Genomic DNA, 19694 nt, shown 5'->3' on the forward strand with positions numbered 1-19694 from the left:
TTTTCTGGACTATAATAATATTCAATTGGTTCAACTGAAGAAAAAATGACATTATCAGAGTTCTTCCTTTCATACATCCACACACCGTATTGATATGTATTGCCATAGTGTTCTTATCATTCGGCTTCGAACGACACACGAATCTACCCAGTATATAGCGTAGTCAGCGGGGGGTGGGGGTGGGCAGGTGGGGCAGAGTGCCCCCCCTGAGAAAAATGAAAGAAAAAGTGCCCCTCAGACAAAAAAATGAAAGAGAAACTGAGGAGGGCAAAGGAAAAGAAAAATTCAGGGCAAAAATAGTGTAAAACACACATTTTTTTCAGCGCACATTGCAACATTAAAGCCCTTTTCAGCCGGATAATGGGCGAAATTAGTGTAAAATACCATTTTTTGCGCTACGCGCGCACATCATCCAATAAGGCCTTTTTCGGGAGGCTCAAAGACATACAGTCTCTTTGTATTGTATGATGTATGATACAACTGCAATTTCTTTCGTCTGTGCCCCCGAAATTTTATTTTGCCCCCCCCCCCCCGACCAAGAAAGCTGGCTACGCCCCTGAATCTACCACCAGGACCAAGGAATCTACCACTGCTAGGACATCTTCCAATCCTTGCGATAAGCCATTACCGCACTGGCACTGGGCTACCTGAGCATTTGCTGGCCGAAATGGCGAAGAAGTACGGCAAAATATTCAAATTCAAGATTGGTACAAAGTTGATAGTAGCAGTCAGTGAATGTGAATCTATTAAAGACGCGTTTAAGAATCACTACATCAATGATCGACCAGAAAGTCAAATTTTCGAAGAGACCGGACTTGAAGGATATTTTGAGGAAATGGACTTATCAACATTAAGAGGTAACCATAAAAAAAGGCAGTAACCAACCATGGTAACAGAAATGGAGATACAAGGGTCAGCGAGTGGCTAAGTGGCAACAACTGACCACCACGATTTGAGGAAAAATTAAAATGAAACAAATGGAGAAGGCCAAATCAATTTAAGTTGAACTGGGTGTGCAAATTTGATGTTATGACCATTGACCAAACATAAACCTTAGATACATAACACTCGGGCATAGCACACAGCGTCATCAGCCCGACATCTCATGATGCAGTCATGTCTACAGTAGAACTCACCACGACCTTTGCAGGACTTAAACCCAATTAAAAGCTATTAAACCAAGATAACACTCATAGAAAACAGCTCAACTATGTTACATCAGATCTTCTCTGGTTAAATCCACACACACATGTTTCTGTTTTACCTGTGCAATGAGCAATGAGCTGGTATTATAGTTTCCGTTGGGTGAAAGATTATAAAGCGAACGCAAGGTAACAATACTGTGTTGGCCTTTGTTCACGAAATGAGACAATAGTGTGCATATTGTTAACCACATTCAGAAACATAATGGCTGTGGACCGTAACACGGTTTGGAAATAATTTCTTCTTATTTTTGCTGAACCATGAAATGGTATCAGCCTATATTAGTGTATGTTACTTACTTGCTTACTTACTTACTTACTTACTTACCAACCATTTGGTCTGAAATGGACATATCATTAAATGCCACGAAGGTATGAACCCCCAAGTGGTGTCAAATGAAAGAGAAAGAAGTAAAGAATATGATAAAAATATTTTTTCCACCCGGGGTGGCACTCATAATAAGCCCTGGGTCAATATTCATATTTTGGGTCCTTTTCATATCTTGAAATGCCAAGAAAATTGACAGAATAGCTATCATAGGCATGGTGACCTACATTTACAGTAGACATGCCACAGCTTGACTTTTTTCTCAGAAATTTAAAAGTAAATATTATGAAATTCTCAAAGTATTATCAAAGCAGAATCTTAACCACAGTATGTGGTTTGGGGAAAGATAGCTGCATGACAGTGGATCTCACATAAGATTTTTGCTGAACCATGAAATGGTATCAGCCTATAACAGTATATGTTACTAGGTTACTAGCTAACTAACCCTTTGGTCTGAAATGGACATCTGTATATGGCACGAAGGTATGAACCCCCGAGTGATGTCAAATGAAAGAGGAAGCAGTAAAGAATATAATAAAAATATTTCTTAACATCAGAGGTCATCCAAGGGGTCACAGGGGTCAAAAAGGTAATTTTAACCGAAAATGTGAGCTGAAATTTATATGCAATGATCCTTATGATATTCTAAACATGTTGAAAATATTTTGATATTGATTTAAGGGCATTAAGGGGTCATAAAGGGGTCAAAGGTCAAGTTTTCAAATATGCTCCAATTGAGCTAATACTATTTAAATGCAATGATCCTTATGACATTCTAAACATGTTTAAAATATTTTAAAATTCATTTAAGGTCATTAAGGGGTCATAAAGGGGTGATATATACATGTACCACAATATACTGCCAAAGCCCCATGGTTCAGCTATGGTGCGGTTACCGCTCTAGTTTGGTGTTATCTGTCGTTTACATATCCTTTCTAAAACACAAAAGTGCGAATATTTCCAAACACCTAAATTAGCTATAAAAATGTTACAAAACTATATTTTCTAGAATTTCAGAAGAGTACTTTAAATATTGGCCGGTTATTTTTCACACAGCGACGTTAACTAGGGAATTGCCTATACTTCTAACATACACTATTTGTAAAGGTTACGCGTCAATGGTAAGAACACTGTGTATTGTGTATAGGAAAACGGACAGTAACTGCAGTATGTTCGTGGCAGATGATCAGACGAATCCACTAATTCTTCAACAGCCACGCGTGGCCAGTTTGTTCAACCATGTTTAATAGTTTCGAGAGAGGGACCGAGCGCATAAATGCAAATTGTGTGGGAGCGAGGAGCACCGCTCCTAGGAAATGACAATTAAAATTGAGGAAAATCAGGAAATAATGCCTTTGGAAGTAAAAAGACAGACAAAAAGAGGGAGGAAAATAAAAATAAAAGTGGGAAAAGTAAAAGAGGAAAGAAAAAAGGTGTGAGATAGAAGATAAGAAAAGAGGTACCACTAGAATGTACCTCATTTCTTAACATACGGTATATGAACTCCTTGTCTTGAATCACTGACATTTCAGTGAAGTAATTGGATTCCTTGCCCCTATAATATACATATCTTTTGTTACCAGTGTGTACTAGTAGTTACTTTTTGAGATAAAAATTCCCTTTAAAAGGGAAGGCCAGCGTCAATGCAGAAGAGGTCTTGTAAATAGTTTGGGTCACCGTGAAAGGCATTTTTAGGATCACGCTTACATCCATGTTACATGACAGTTCACCAAACCATCAATGGTGAGAACATGCACACTGAAACAGCAAAACACATTAACTCCTATAACTCCTGTCAACTCTTTAATTCATTACTCCAAATTGTTCTGTATTTTTGTCTTTACTGCTTTTTGCTGAACCATGAAATGGTATCAGCCTATAAGAGTGAATGTTACTAGCTTACTTACTAGCTTACTTACTAGCTTACTTACTAAGTTACTAGCTTACTGACTAACCATTTGGTCTGAAATGGACATATCTCTAAATGCCACGAAGGTATGACCCCATGAGTGGTGTCATATGAAAGAGTAAAACATAAAGAATATAATAAAATATTTCCAAATGCTGGAGGTCATCCAGGGTCACAGGGGTCAAAAAGGTCATTTTAACTGAAAATGCTCTGATTGAGCTTAAATTTAAATGCAATAATCCTTGTGACATTCTAAACATGTTTTAAACATTTAAAAATTTATTTAAGGTCATTAAGGGGTCATAAAGGGGTCAAAGGTCAAGGTTCTCAAAATGCTCCAATTGAGCTGAAATTTAAATGCAATGATCCTTATGACATTCTAACCATTTAAAAACATTTTAAGATTCATTTAAGGTCATTAAGGGGTCAATAAAGGGGTCAAAGGTCAAGTTTTCCAAAATGCTCCGATTGAGCTGAAATTTAAATGCAATGATCCTTATGACATTCTAAACATGTTGAAAATATTTTAAAATTCATTTAAGGTCATTAAGGGCAATAAAGTGGTCAAAGGTCAAGTTTACAAAAATGCTTCAATTGACCTGAAATTTAAATGCAATGATCCTTATGACATTCTAAACATTTAAAAAATATTTTAAGATTCATTTAAGGTCATTAAGGGGTCATAAAGGGGTCAAAGGTCAAGTTTTCCAAAATGCTCCGATTGAGCTGAAATTTAAATGCAATGATCCTTATGACATTCTAAACATGTTGAAAATATTTTAAAATTCATTTAAGGTCATTAAGGGGCAATAAAGGGGTCAAAGGTCAAGTTTTAAAAATGCTTCAATTGACCCGAAATTTAAATCCAATGATCCTTATGACATTCTTAACATGTTTTAAATATTTTAAAATTCATTTAAGGTCATTAAGGGGTCATACAGAGGTCAAAAGTCAAGTTTTCAAAATGCCAGCTTCTCACGATCAAGACGGCAATTAATGAAACAGTCTTATTAAAATTAATACTATCCTGCACAGTATTGCTGCTTGATCAGATCGTCACAGTCAACCGCCTAACTTACCTCGTGCCCTTGCAAAGGGCACAGTGGCTCTAGTTTATATTCTTTACTTTTCTTCTTTCATTAACACCACTCGGGTGGTCATACCTGCATTTCGAGATTATGTCCATTACAGACTCCGGGTGACAGTGGTATAGGCCTACCACAATATACTGCTGAAGCCACATGGTTCAGCTATGGTGCGGTTATCGCTCTAGTTACCCATGCTTATTATAAAAATCAAGAAATACACTGCAGTTGTTAGTTAATTCGCTATGTTAACTCAACTTACATGCACATTTTATTTTAAAATAATTTTATATTATTTCGCAATGTATAGTTTACTATAAAGTAGATATTGGCAAGCACATGATAAAGGACTGATCATTCACTACAATCTTCACTTTTAAACTGTATTTTTTGAATGTGTTGATTGTTAGTCCGAAACTCCTGCAAAGCTATGGACATGGCATCTTACCTACTCCATTCTGTAGTCTGCATTGTGTGTTTTCTCAGTCTTCAATCATTTTGTTGAATGTAATTTTATGAATCAAATAAAAAGATAGAAATTGGCCTCACTTTAGTTATGTGTCATTTTACAGTATTTATCATTTATAAAGTAAGACCATAATTTATTTATCTTCCATAAGTGCATGTCAAAATATGGGATATATTGTTCAATATTATAGCTAGCCCTAAAAACTTTATTTTCAATCGGATTTTTCCCGTTGAAAAGACAAAACTGATGTTAAAGATAGCAATAATATCATCAATAACATATTGAGTCAATTTTATCCATAAAACGATACAGGATAGGATAGATAATTACTTTGACTTCAATGTGGTCCATATAATGAAGATTTTGATTCCACAACATTATTAGATCTGTTATCAACATATCAATTATGCACTCACAGGCAACCAAACATCATGCTATGCTCAGTAGTCCACTGATAATAGTGATATGACCTCGTGATCATTCCCCGCTTTGACCATGTCATTTTTTTGATATGCTGATTGCTGAACAAGTTTATGTTTATATGTGTAGGCCTAACCTATGATAACTTTTTAAGTCATAATTAATTCAACCTTAACTTTGGCAATACTCAATCGTTTTCGTTCGTTGAAACGGCAAAATATACTTTTTTCCTTGCAAATCGAATTAGCAGACATCAAAAACATTTCCACCACGAGAAGTAAAAAAATAATTCATACCAATAGAAGAAGGCTATAATCTTAGCTAATCTTTAGTGTACACAAACCCCATCTCAGAATTAGGTACCAGCGCCCTATGCGCTGGCGAAAAATGCAAAATTAAAGTCACAAAATTTATCAGGGGGTGTAGTACCACCTTAAAATATATCCAGACCCTTTAATTGCAAATCCAATGTCTGTGTAAATAACCTTGAAACGCATCAGACTGAATCAAATAAAAAATATGTGATACAACAAAGTATAACAATAACGGATAATGTCGCCAAAATTAGTTTTCGCCAGCGCATAGGGCGCTGGTACCTAATTCTGAGATGGGGTTTGTGTACACTAAAGATTAGCTAAGATTATAGCCTTCTTCTATTGGTATGAATTATTTTTTTTACTTCTCGTGGTGGAAATGTTTTTGATGTCTGCTAATTCGATTTGCAAGGAAAAGAATGTATGTTTTGCCGTTTCAACGAACGAAAACGATTGAGTATTGCCAAAGTTATGTTTGAATTAATTATGACTTATAAAGGAGCATATTAAAATAACAGATGTGGAAAATAGGACGTTTCATCAACCAGTTGTAGTCCTACTGTGTATGGCATATTGGATGGCTATGGGGAAAGTTAGCCCATATTTGCAAGACTATCCTTGCCTTCAAGGTGAAACAACCTACTCATGTTACCCTCTGGCCATGAGCTGGCCTGGTGTCAGATCTTACCCAGGGAAAGATGACATTCCAATATCGGCCTTTAAAAAGTTATCATAGGTTAGGCCTACACATATAAACATAAACTTGCTCAGCAATCAGCATATCAAAAAAATGACATGGTCAAAGCGGGGGAATGATCACGAGGTCATATCAGTGGACTACTGATAGCATGATGTTTGGTTGCCTGTGAGTGCATAATTGATATGTTGATAACAGATCTAATAATGTTGTGGAATCAAAATCTTCATTATATGGACCACATTGAAGTCAAAGTAATTATCTATCCTATCCTGTATCGTTTTATGGATAAAATTGACTCAAAATGTTATTGATGATATTATTGCTATCTTTAACATCAGTTTTGTCTTTTCAACGGGAAAAATCCGATTGAAAATAAAGTTTTTAGGGGCTAGCTATAATATTGAACAATATATCCCATATTTTGACATGCACTTATAGAAAATAAATAAATTACTTACTTTATAAATGATAAATACTGTAAAATGACACATAACTAAAGTGAGGCCAATTTCTATCTTTTTTATTTGATTCATAAAATTACATTCAACAAAATGATCGAAGACTGAGAAAACACACAATGCAGACTACAGAATGGAGTAGGTAAGATGCCATGTCCATAGCTTTGCAGGAGTTTCGGACTAACAATCAACACATTCAAAAAATACAGTTTAAAAGTGAAGATTGTAGTGAATGATCAGTCCTTTATCATGTGCTTGCCACTATCTACTTTATAGTAAACTATACATTGCGAAATAATATAAAATTATTTTAAAATAAAATGTGCATGTAAGTTGAGTTAACATAGCGAATTAACTAACAACTGCAGTGTATTTCTTGATTTTTATAATAAGCATGGGTAAAAGGCAGTAAAGACAAAAATACAGAACAATTTGGAGTAATGAATTAAAGAGTTGACAGGAGTTATAGGAGTTAATGTGTTTTGCTGTTTCAGTGTGCATGTTCTCACCATTGATGGTTTGGTGAACTGTCATGTAACATGGATGTAAGCGTGATCCTAAAAATGCCTTTCACGGTGACCCAAACTATTTACAAGACCTCTTCTGCATTGACGCTGGCCTTCCCTTTTAAAGGGAATTTTTATTGAGTTATACACTGATTTACCATTTCAATTTGTATGTTCTTCATCGTTTGCAGGCCACGGTGTTCAGTAATTACAACTTGGTATTCTTATGGTGCATTTTGATGCCATTTATATAAAATAAAAGTTAAGTTAAGGTAACGAAAACATCTTTAAAATGATACAAAATATTTATGATAATTTTCTTTTCACCACAATTTCCTTATTTCGCTCGACTGGGTCACACATATTGTTCAGCAAATCCCTCGCACCTGTTGTAGGCTAAATGCCATTTCGTAATTTAGTAGAGTGGAACACGGTCTTCGGTAAACAAAAACAACCATTAAACTTGAACCAGGTTTTCTGTTTGATCATAGCCGCTGACCTCCTCTGATAGCTGGACCCCGGGAGCTGGACGTATCGACTATAATATTCAATTGGTTCAACTGAAGAAAAAATGACATTATCCGAGTTCTTCCTTTCATATATCAATACACAAACCGTATTGATATGCATTGCCATAGTGTTCTTATCATTCGGCTTCAAACGACACACGAATCTACCACCAGGACCATGGAATCTACCACTGTTAGGATATCTTCCAGTCCTTGCGATAAGCCTTTACCGCACTGGCGCTGGGCTACCTGAGCAATTACTGGCCGAAATGGCAAAGAAGTACGGCAAAATATTCAAATTCAAGATTGGTACAAAGTTGATAGTAGTGATCAGTGAATGTGATTCTATTAAAGAAGCGTTTAAGAATCACTACATCAATGATCGACCAGAAAGTCAGATTTTCGAGGAGACCGGACTTGATGAAGGTGAGTTATTTTTAGGGTATAAGCATAAAGTAAAATGGATAGTCTCCGTGTCTCGCGGTTGTTGGTGTTAAAAGCCAACTAAGGGGGGTGGTAAAGGAGTCGAACATCCATTTTTTACATAACGGAGTACCCACCTCTCTCTCTCTCTCTCTCTTTCGTTAGCGATTATTCCAGTACTCCACCTTGAAATGTTGATTTGGGGGATATTGATACACCTCCTCCACAGCGAGTCTGTTACCTTCCCAGCATTTAAGAACTGCCGGTACCTATTTATACACCTGGATGGAGAGGAGTAATACAACATGATGGCCCGTGGCTCGAACCCACAACCTTCCGATTATGAGCCGATGCCGGGGCCGAAGCCTGTTTCGCTCTCGGCCACCGTCCTAATATAACTAATTATAAAGCTGACTATATCAATTTTGTTAATCGTTTTGCTGATATTCTACTATTTCATCTACGTACAAGTAGATTTGCTTTAACCTATATTATAATTTGCATCTTTTTTTTTATAGTTTTGAAAAGAATAAAGAATTTAAATTGAATATCTGCAGACAAAATGATCAGTCATGGTAGTATAAGTATGGTACATGTCAAACTAGAAGTTCGTTGATAATATTATTATATGAAGTGTGTGTGTATTATTGTCGAATTCCAGGTTAGCGTCGTTATGTCGGAGCAAAAAAGATCAAACTTAATCATGTTAATACAGAAGGCTTAGATTTTCAAAACAAGATTGAACAATATGCCAAGATTAAGCTTGTCATGCACACAGCGTTTACTCATATAGATACAATTATTAAGTTGAAGTAAATCAACCAGTATTAACAGCTATTAACGTGTTAAATAGACTTGAAATTGCGTGACACACGCCTCAATAATTGCAAATAATACTAAATCTGTGCGACCTGAATGAAATAAATTCATGGTTTGTTTTACTCGTCAAAATAATATCATAATTTTTATCAAAACCACCATGTGCATGATTATGTTATTACCTTTGTATAACACAGTGTATATCATACCAGCAATCTGACATATCGTAATATGTATGGCATGAAAATAAACCTCTCTTCATAACATTCAAAAACATGTTTAGAAAACGTGCTGCAGAATATTCTAACATAATGCTTAAAAGGGATATTTCGTGATCCTAGTATCCTCTTTTTATGACATTTTCAATAGATATCCACCAAAAAAGTTTATTCCCAAAATTTCAGTTGATTCCGATTTTGCGTTTGCGAGTTATTAATGTTTATGTGTATTACACTGCTCCATAGACAATGTGTTGTAATTTCGTTCTGGTTTTTTTTGTACATAAACATTATGTAACCAGAGGTTTCCAGTGACATAAAAATCTCAACTTTTTTGCAGAAAAGTGGGTGGATGATGCTGTGGATCACAAAATGCCCTTTTAAGTGTTGACAAAATGGTGGGCAAAAAACATTATTTTACAATAACAATTTGGCAACATTCTAAATAAACATGTTCTTACAGTGTGTTTTGATACAAAACGTTTTTATGACCTTTATAAAACCTGATATTTAATGTTATTTTACCAAACCTAAAATCCAAAATATGATATGTTTAAAACGATTTGTGTTTGCTGGGTATATACCTTGATTTAAGTGCTGTGTGATATTGATCCGGCAACTCTAGAACACAGGGGGCGATGCTACTCCAACTCCTAGTGTTGCCGGATATCACACAGCACTTCAATATCACATGCACAGCACTTCAAAACTACAACACTGCTGATGAAATCAACCAATGGTTGATGAAACGTCCAGAACCGTACGTTTTGACTGGTCTTGATGTGCTGATAATTCTTTATGTTACTGAGGTTTAATATTATGACATTAATCTTAGTAACCCTCGCCCAACCGAAGGGCAAGCAGCTAGAACGCGAGAGGACTGAGTGCCGAAGCCGTGACAGAGGCGCGGTGATGGAGCGCTTGTATGCCACTCAGGTTTCCAAGAGTGTTTTCCACTAGCTTCTCCTTTACCTTAGGATCCCTGTAAATGTTTCTCTTTTTTACATGGGCCTTATCTGTGGTATCCTGCTCGTACAACAAAGCATTACAATGTCAATGTCGTCTTTCGTTTTGTGATTAACATTATTAGAATAAAAACAAGCAGCGAAATCCAAGATATGAGTAGTAAGGGGGCCCTGTCAGCAACGCAGCCCGAACAGAATCTTGTACAACTATTCAGTTACCACCACACGGAATTAAAGCATTATTCTATCGTGGTAACTGGATATGACTTGTCCAAGATTCTGCTTTCTGCGTCAGCAACTGCTTACTGCTGTAGCTTTCTCTGCTTCTGATCCCTCACCATGATCAGTATGCAATCAGCTTCCAGAATTGATCAGGGATATTAAGTCAATATTGACTGTTTTAGAAGTCACTGAAGACTTTCTTGTTCACTCAGCATTTTTCAGGCATGCGTTGTTATGGGACCCAACTTTATGTGTAATTTAATTGACATGTGTAATCTTCGACTCCATTTTGTGTACCATTTATTTGCATGTTACTTAATTTGTTAAATCTTTTGCCATATCATACGAGCAGAGGCATTTTTGGCTATACAACATTAACATTATAGCTATATACAACACAAACATAAGGTCTATGTATTCTGATTTTGATGTTTCAGGCTTGAATGCTAGTTCGGGTAAATCATGGAAATACCACCGTACTCTCACCTTCAACACTTTCCAAACTTTTGGGGTAGGGAGAAGCAACTTTGAAGGCAACATCAGTAAAGAAGCCAACACTTTGGTTGATGGAGTTCGGGCTAGCAAGGAAGAGCCTCTTAACCCGCATATTCTGATTGGAAATGCTGTGGCCAATGTCACTTGCTCCGTAGTTTTGGCAAGCGATATGATCACGCTGATCCTGAATTTCAACATCTCATTATGATGTTGAACAAAATGATCACCATGATAGGAGCAGGTGGTCCAGTTATATTTCTTCCAACTGCTAAATATATATTTCCTGGAAAGTACAAAGAAGTTACTTCCAATTTTCTGAATTTAGACAATTTCTTCAGAACCACGTTGATGAACATCAGCGTAATTTTGATAAAGAAAATATGCACGACATCATCGATGTTTTTCTCAATGAAATTGAACTTGTAAAGGAAGAAACAGGCGATCGGGCAAACTACATAGACGTAAAGTCTATCACAGCTACGGCAACGTTTCTTTTCTTAGCGGGCACCGAATCAACCACAACAACATTGCGATGGGCTCTTCTTTACATGATGATGTATCCAGAGATTCAGGCTAAAGTTCAGCAAGAAATAGATACTGTTGTAGGTCGCATGCGTAAGCCGCAATGGGCTGATAGGTTATTGCTTCATTACACGGAAGCTGTTCTACTGGAGATTCAGCGTATTCGGACAGCATTTGGACTTGGGATACCTCATGTGGCTTCCGAAGACACAAAACTAGCCGGATATGACATACCAAAAGGGACATACGTAGCTGCCAATGTTTGGGCACTGCAGTTAATGATCCAGATGTATGGACCGAACCAGATCAATTCAAGCCAGAGAGATTCTTGGATGAAGGCGGAAAGCTGCATCATCGGGAGGAGTTCATGCCCTTTGGTTCAGGTCAGTACTCTCTTAAGCTGGTTTCATACTTTCTGCCGCTTGCCGCTGAGCGGCATGACGCTTCATCATGCCGCTTGTACTTTTCTGCAAGCGGGCGGCACACCGCTAAGCGGCAGCGGCATGACTCTGAAAGCTACTCTTGCCGCTCAGCACCGCTCCAAAATCGTATTTTGTTCTCATACGTCAGAGCGGCACCGCTCCGAGTTGACTTGAATTCAACTCCCAGCGGTGCTGCCGCCGCGGCAAAGCGGTGGAGTAATCGATATATCGGCTTGCCGCTGGTCACCGCTAGCGTTTTTAGTGAGATTGCGCAGTGAAGTAAAATCATCTTCAGAGCGGCAAAGCGGCAAGCGGCAGGAAAGTATGAAACCAGCATTAATGCTGGTTTTATACTTTCTGCCACTTGCTGCTGAGCGGCGTGACGCTTCATTATGCCGCTTGTACCTTTCTGCAAGCGTTGCTGATTATATGAACGCCAATTGCCGCTCAGCACCGTCAAAAGTCAATCGTTTCCTGTTCTTATAATGTCATGCAGAGCGGTGCCGCTCCCAAATTGACTTGAATTCAACTCTAGCGATCCCGCTTTTGGCAAAGCGATGGAGTGATCGTATCGGCTTGCCGTTGGTCGCCGCTATAGCGTTTCGGTGCGACTTCGCAGTGAGGCAAAATCGTTGTCAGAGCGGCAAAGCGGCAAGCGCCACTGTTTGCCATTCGCCTCAATGATATGACATTTCGTTGTTGCCGCTAATTCTTTACTAAATTTAGATTATTTGTACCCCTTAACTCAAATTTGAATAGCTAATATCCAGGAGTATTTGGGGCGTTACCTCTGGACCCCCTCTGTACAGGATGAGGCGCCAAATTAACAGATTTTTTATGGCTAATATATAAATCAGTTGATTCAGCGCCACACACTTCAAACTGTGAAAATCAAAATGAGCTACACGTACAAACGTACTTAGTGATAGATAACACTTACTTTCCCAATTACAATAAGAGCTGCTGATTCAAGTGACCTTGTAATATATGTGTGTCACTTTACGCCAGATTTCGTGATTCTGAGCCCTAGTTATGGACCAATCGTTATTTACGGCAGGGGGGAATGGGTGTTTTGGCAAAAATATCGACAAAAAATTCCCCCTTGTTTTCCCAATTTTCTCCATTTAAAATTATACAATCCCCCCTCTTGGTTCAACTAAAATTTCAGGTTCCCCCCTCAAGACCACAAAAACATTTCGTGTTCCCCCCTAAATTTACCCATTCCCCCCTGCCATAAATAACGATCGCTCCCTTATTCTAATCAAATTATCAAGAATGTCCACTGATTTTCCTCTTTTGTATTTTGTTTCCCAGGTCATCGAGTATGTCTTGGTGATAATCTCGCTAAAATGGAGGTCTTCTTGTTCTTCACTTACATCTTGCACTCATTCGATATCACAAGACCATCTGATGCGAAGGCCCCATCCATGAGAGGTATCAGTGGACTCATCACCAGTCCAAGATCGTATGAACTTATAGCTAAAAATAGAAAGTGATTAAAATATTGTATTATTTACTGGTGCATAGTTACTTGGTGCATCTATAATACTAGCTGTCGAGATATACAGGCCACAAAACAGATCAGTTATAGTCATCTTTGCTGTACAACAACCTGATAATTTTGGATTATTCTGAAATATACATGTTGTTAATTGGACTTTGCTTTTTCATTTGATATCCTGTTCGTAAATCGAACAAGAATTGACCAAGATATGCGCCTCCAAAGCCTCAAACCCTAAAATCAAAAGTTACAATATCAATGATTTTCAATGGGAACGCATTGTTGTATTGCACACAAGCACCACGGCCATTCGGAGGGCAGGTTAGTGTATTGTCTTCTCACTCGCTTCTCACCGCTGTTGGCAGGGTTCAATTCACCACGGTACCACATACTCGTCCTCGCAGGTTTTTCTCCGGGTGCTCCGGTTTTCATACTGCATCTACAATCGGACCTCTTCCCATATCCCTGTCCCGTCATATCCGGATGGCATCCCTTGAATTTAGTAGCTTCTGAGCACTATTGGGATAGCCTGGCTAATAAAATAAATAAAAAATAAATAAAATAAATCAATAAAGCACAAAGGGCACAAAGTAACAAGCGTAATTGAATAAAGGCACAATTGAATCGTTGAAATTGCAACTTTTCATTTTGCGGTTTGAGGATTTGGAGGCGCATATCTTGGTCAATTCTTTTTCGATTTTTACGAACAGGGTGTCAAATGAGAACGGAAAGTCAAATTAACAAATTGTGTATTTCAGAATCATCCAACATTATCAGGTTGTTGAACAGCAAGGATGACTATAACCGACTGACGAGTTTCTTTTTGTGCCTGGTGTAGTCTAGAGAACGCTTTATGTACAAATGCAATGGAGTAACTTTAAAACTGCAACTCATGCATCTTCCTTGCGTTTTTGGATCATCGTGTCTTTTTTTGTTGATTGATTGTAACGAATGAGGTCTTAAATTCAAACTAAAAGATGCAGCTATTGGCTGCTGGTTCTATTAATGACATATCTGCCTTTGTTTAGGATATACAGTGGTAAAAATAACTGGTACCTTAAGGTAAAAAGCTTCTATTCCAGCCAGAACGGAGATGATTTGGAGTACGCCAATGGAGGTGCATCTATCCCAAAAGGGAATGTGTATCTTTCTTCGACTTGCTGGAGTCTTGTTTCTGAAGGGACACGTCTCATGAAAGTGGAACAGAGTGGGTGGTTATTGCTTCCAGGAGAAACTAGTGATAGTTGTCATTTGTACAAGGCTATATTATATAGGCCTACGCAGAGAATATGTTTGTTTGTTTAACCGGTCGGTCTGGGTGGACACACGCTTGGGTAGTGATGGGACCAGGCTCACTTCGCTGGACACGTTTGACACATGATATACAACAGTCGTTCTAAACATTGAGTGCAACAGAACTTTTAATTATATTACAAGATGCTGGTAATATTGTAATAATGTCTGTTGGAGTAAGACCTGTGTTTTTATGATTTATTATTGTCAATGCATACTGTACTCAAGAAATAGAAATGTACCGTTTTTGTTAGCTTATACAAACAGTGTGTTTTGTAGTGATCTTGGGTAATAGGTGTTTTGGCCCTTAAGTTAATTGCGGTTGCGACCCGTAATAATTGGGGGCTCGTCCGGGAACACACTCTAAAAAATTTGACATTGATTTTGTCTCAAAAGCGAAGTAGAGTATGGCGTTCAATGCAGACAGGTTTCTGAAGCGGATTTAAGGAAAAGGGCCCTCTCTCCACGGTTTCTAAAGGTGACGTTAAAGGATGTCCCCGGCAATCACAACATTATGCCTTTATGTTAGAAAAATAATTATCAAGCACGAATCACATGGTTTTATTTAAAACAAAGTCATATTAACCATAAAAACTAAACACGCGATGTTCAAAATTCCCGCGCCGAAATTGTTTAGTGCAATGACGTCATGGTTACTTGAGCTCAATTCTTGTCTGCCTTCATTGTATTACATCGAATTAATTTTCTATCATATAAGGCATAATGTTGTGATTGCCGGAGACATCCTTTAATGTCCGGCTTAAAAGTGTTATATCCGGCCTGTTCTGTTGGAAAGTGTTCAAACGGCAAACGACAACCTATTAAATCACTCGCTCACAGTACAGTATTGCAATATTTGCTCGCTAAGGTAAGCCCCATAGGCCCTACTTGCTTCCCACCCCCCTCCCCGGCCTGCCAAAAATATCTTCTTCCTCCTGCACATGCCAAATTTTTCGGGGTTCCCAATTTCCATACCTTGAATGATGTAGTCTATGCGAGCGTAGGGCATGAGGGTCTACCTTACCGAGCAAATTTTGCATTTACTGAATTATTGATTTAAAAGATGCCCCTAAGGTTCTATTAAAGAAGCCTTTTCTTTGTTACAGAACTCTTTTGGTTCTACAAAGAATCCCATTGGTTTTGTCTTAAAAAAAACGTATTTTGAAAGCTCGAAGACTTTAGGGTAATTGGGGTTTACAAGTTAAATATACACAAAGACCACAGATGGAAATTGTCTTGTGCTTTCACCAGCGGGATCATCAGTTGATTGCCACCTGTCTTCGGGAGTTTCGGCCCTCGAGGTGGGGGCCGTCAGTGAAAGACACACCACCTCCCGCTGGTGAGCTACTGATAAAACTCATGAGCTTCATCAGCTCTCCAATGATCACTTTTTTCCAGCCTCAGACCATATGACAATATCTGGACGCAGTGTGGTGATCACTATCTCTCCTTTGTCATCCAGATCAGCCCTAATGCACCAGTCGTTTGCTGAAGAACTGGAGCTATATGACCTGGACTGAGAGCCCTCCTTAACTTACAAATGATATGTAGCGCTTGGTGTTGGTTGGAGCTTGTGAAACATTATTTCGATCAACTTGCAGCTTGACTGCCTCCACTCCGAGGACGTTATTGTGCCTCCAGGTGTACATACCACTCAGAATATGCTGCAAAGTACCCTTCTTTCCACACGCATTGCAACAATCTGTCTTATCCTCATACCAGACGCTCAGGTTGGCTGGTGTTGGTAATAGATCATATGTTGACCTGCACAGAAATGAGATGCGAAGAGGTTCCATCTGCCAAAGCTCCAAGACATGTTGCGTTGTTCAACATTCTCCCACCATGTCCAAGCGCCTTGCTTGGCTTGATCTACTGCTGTAGCCAGTCTCTTCTCCTCTTCTGCCTCTCGTATCTCCTGTGAAACCAGCTTGCGACGTTCCTTGTCTGAAGAAGACGACCACCATTTGTGCGTAGTCCAACCAAGCCCTTGACGGCCTAGCTGGGTAGCGCCAACCATCTCCTTGTGCTTCAGTCTTGACTCTGCCTCCTCAACTGCCGAGTTCGCTGTCCACTTTCTCCCTGACCTAACATCTGGCTGGTTGTTGATTACCGGATCCTTTGAGTCCCTCAGGGTCATAAATGATCTTGCCTTTGCCATTGGTATTCCAACTTCCAACCTCTGCCATGTGGTTGTGTACAGTGTTGTTGAAAACCGCATACTGAAATCGCTGTAGTACTGCATGATGAAGCTTCTCACCTTCTCAGGAATCCACATGAATTCCATGGCAAACTCAATCAGTGCATGTGGAACAGGACCATAGGCATTTGCCAGACCAAGCCATACAACACTCACAGGGGCGTAACCAGACCTGACCTTCCGGGGGGGGCAAGATTGAAAAATGTCCCAATTTTTGACCAAAAGTTGTATTATTTATGTGCGCATCGCGAGCGGCTTGCCGCGAAGTGATAAACAGGTGGGGTCCAGGGGCCTGCCTTAGGGCCCCTGGTGGGGTCCAGGGCAAAGCCCCGGTTCAGTCAAGGGGAGGAGCCCCTGAAGCTCATGGTTTTTGGCATATTAGAAGCTAAAAATCCAGTGTTCAGAGTACAAAATTTCACAATAAAAGTAGTATAGATCTTCTTCCCTCTTTCTTTCCCTTTTCTCTTCTCCTTCCCTTTTCTCTTCTCCCTTCCCTTTTCTTCCCCCTTTTTCTTTTCTTCTTTCCCCCTTTCTCTTCTTCCATATTTTTTCCCCTTTTTCTCTTCTCCTTCCCTTTTTTCTTCCCTCTTTTACTCTCCTTCCCCCCTTTTCCCTTCCCAATTTGTTGCTCTTCTTCCCAGTTTTTTTGTGTCCGGGGGGCAGCCCCCCACTGGTTACGCCACTGAACACTCAGATCCTTTCTCATCCTCTTGATTCCTGTAGGGTATGCCATATCATACTGGTGTGTTCTAGGCACCCCGGAACCCTGGTATTCCAGCCTTTTGCACAGATGTATTGACGAAACCGTTCATGAGCACAAATGAAGAAATTAGCTGAAATTCTCTCTGCTAGGATTCAAAACATGATCTTTCCTTCAACATTCAGCAGCGAAATAGGACGGAACTGGTTCAATGTATTGGAGCATTCCTCCTTTGGGATATATACGCCTTCCGCTGTACTCCATGACAGAGGGCCACATCCTGCCTCCATACAACTCTCAGCAACCTCCACATGGATTTCCTTAGCTCACCACACTTCTTGTAGACTTTGTATGGAACTCCATTTGGGCCAGGTGCAGAAGCCGATCTAGCTTTGTTGATGAACTTCTCAACTTCAGCAAGTTTTGGTTGCGCAAGTTCAAACTGCATGCCTGGTTGAGTTGGCTTCACTAAACCTGCGATGTTAGACATTAGTACCTGACGTTGCTGGTCCGAATATGTTTCCTTCAAATGGTCCTCTAGCTCTTCCTGTGGGACACTATCGTCTCCACTCTTACTTTGTTCAAAGCGCTTCTTCGTAAAATGGTGAGATTTGGTCTCCTGGACTGCTCTCTTTTCTTCCTCTTCTTCCTTTGTGATTTTGCACGCCGGAGTGCCATGCGATTGGTTCTTGCTTGCTCAACGGGTTGTGCCAGTCCTGGTTTTTCTTCTGGCCCAGCTTTATTCCAAAAAGTGCTCGTAACTCCTTCCTCCGCCTACTAATCTCCTTCTGGCGCCTGTTCGGTGTTGGTTCAGGACGCTGCTGCCGCGACTCCACTGTTCCAAATCTCACCTTTCCATAGTCATAAATCAGATCGCCCATTACTTCTAACTTCCTCTTGTATGTTCCTTTCAGAGTATTTTCCAGCATCATGCTGATATCTTCATCAAATTCACGCCAAGCTTTCTCATCTGCCATTGTTGGCCACTTAGTCTTGACCTTCTTCTTCCTCTCAACCACTTCCTCGCTACTTCCTTGCGGGAGATCTGGTCTGAAACCTGACCTTGGTTATCTCTCGTCTGACCTGGAGGCTGTTGACTTCCTCCAGAGCGATCCGCTTCGGATAGCAAATTATATGTGATTGATGAAGGGGAAGAACTCTCCTCTGCTGCTGCAGAAACAGCATAAAACTTCATTCTCGCTTGGTGAATTGCCCGCTGACGCTGCTAAATACTCTGCCACACCAACAGATGGGACACTCAGAAACGCTCGTGGTCGAAGCCGTTTCCGGTAGTTATCCTTGTTAGCTCTTGTTGTCCGTCCTTTCAGGTCTATCATCCTCCCCTCGTCTCGGAAGACCCTGGGGTATGGTTCCTTATAGTTACTACAAGCAATATATGAAATGGGTGCTCTAAAACTATCAGAACTGGTGCCCGAACCGCCAATCCCGGCACCCCTGTTACTATGAGTCTTTCCTAGTTGTCCGCTGTCTTTACAAGCTGTCACCAGTCTATTCCTGGTTTGACAGCCAGACTATTCCTGACAGTCACTGGTGTCCAGAAAATACAAGTTAAATATACACAAAGACCACAGATGGAAATAATTGTCTTGTGCTTTATCATCAGTTGATTGCCACCTGTCTTGGGGAGTTTCGGCCCTCTGACAATCAAGACCCCCTCGAGGTGGTGGACCGACAGTGAAAGAAACACCACCTCCGCTGCAAGCTGGTGAGCTACTGATAAAACTAAAACTATGCTTCTAGTATCTGTTGCAAAATAAATAATCTGCTTCTCAGAAACAGGCACACACACACCGACATCGCCCGGTTAATAATTACATTAGTACAGCCAGAGACACTCAAATGAATACACGGGATCGATACACGTAAATGTGCTATGCACGATTGATATTCAGACGATAAATCTTTTGATACCGGGATGGAAAATGATGAATATCTCCCGTAAATGATTTCGTATAAAGAAACCAGATCTGGTTCCTTGCACTTGAACATATATCAA

At 39.5% G+C, this 19694-nt stretch overlaps 1 protein-coding gene across 1 annotated transcript; it reads left to right on the forward strand.

Annotated features, from left to right (window-relative positions):
• The first annotated feature begins 7815 nt into the window (after positions 1-7815).
• LOC140147630 (cytochrome P450 2J4-like) lies at positions 7816-11305 on the forward strand. Its single transcript, XM_072169405.1, has 2 exons — positions 7816-8326; positions 10985-11305. Exons 1-2 carry the CDS (start codon positions 7963-7965, stop codon positions 11248-11250), a joined length of 630 nt encoding a protein of 209 aa, XP_072025506.1. The 5' UTR covers positions 7816-7962; the 3' UTR covers positions 11251-11305.
• The last annotated feature ends 8389 nt before the right edge of the window (positions 11306-19694 follow it).

The sequence above is a fragment of the Amphiura filiformis genome, chromosome 3, assembly GCF_039555335.1.
Source record: "Amphiura filiformis chromosome 3, Afil_fr2py, whole genome shotgun sequence".
NCBI lineage: Eukaryota > Metazoa > Echinodermata > Ophiuroidea > Amphilepidida > Amphiuridae > Amphiura > Amphiura filiformis.

Bases quoted from the DNA above. Each gene is read 5' to 3' on its own strand.
- LOC140147630 (XM_072169405.1), top strand. From the start codon at position 7,963: ATGACATTATCCGAGTTCTTCCTTTCATATATCAATACACAAACCGTA. The intron at 8,327-10,984 runs GTGAGTTATTTT...TTGATGTTTCAG, and splicing joins GGAGACCGGACTTGATGAAG to GCTTGAATGCTAGTTCGGGT.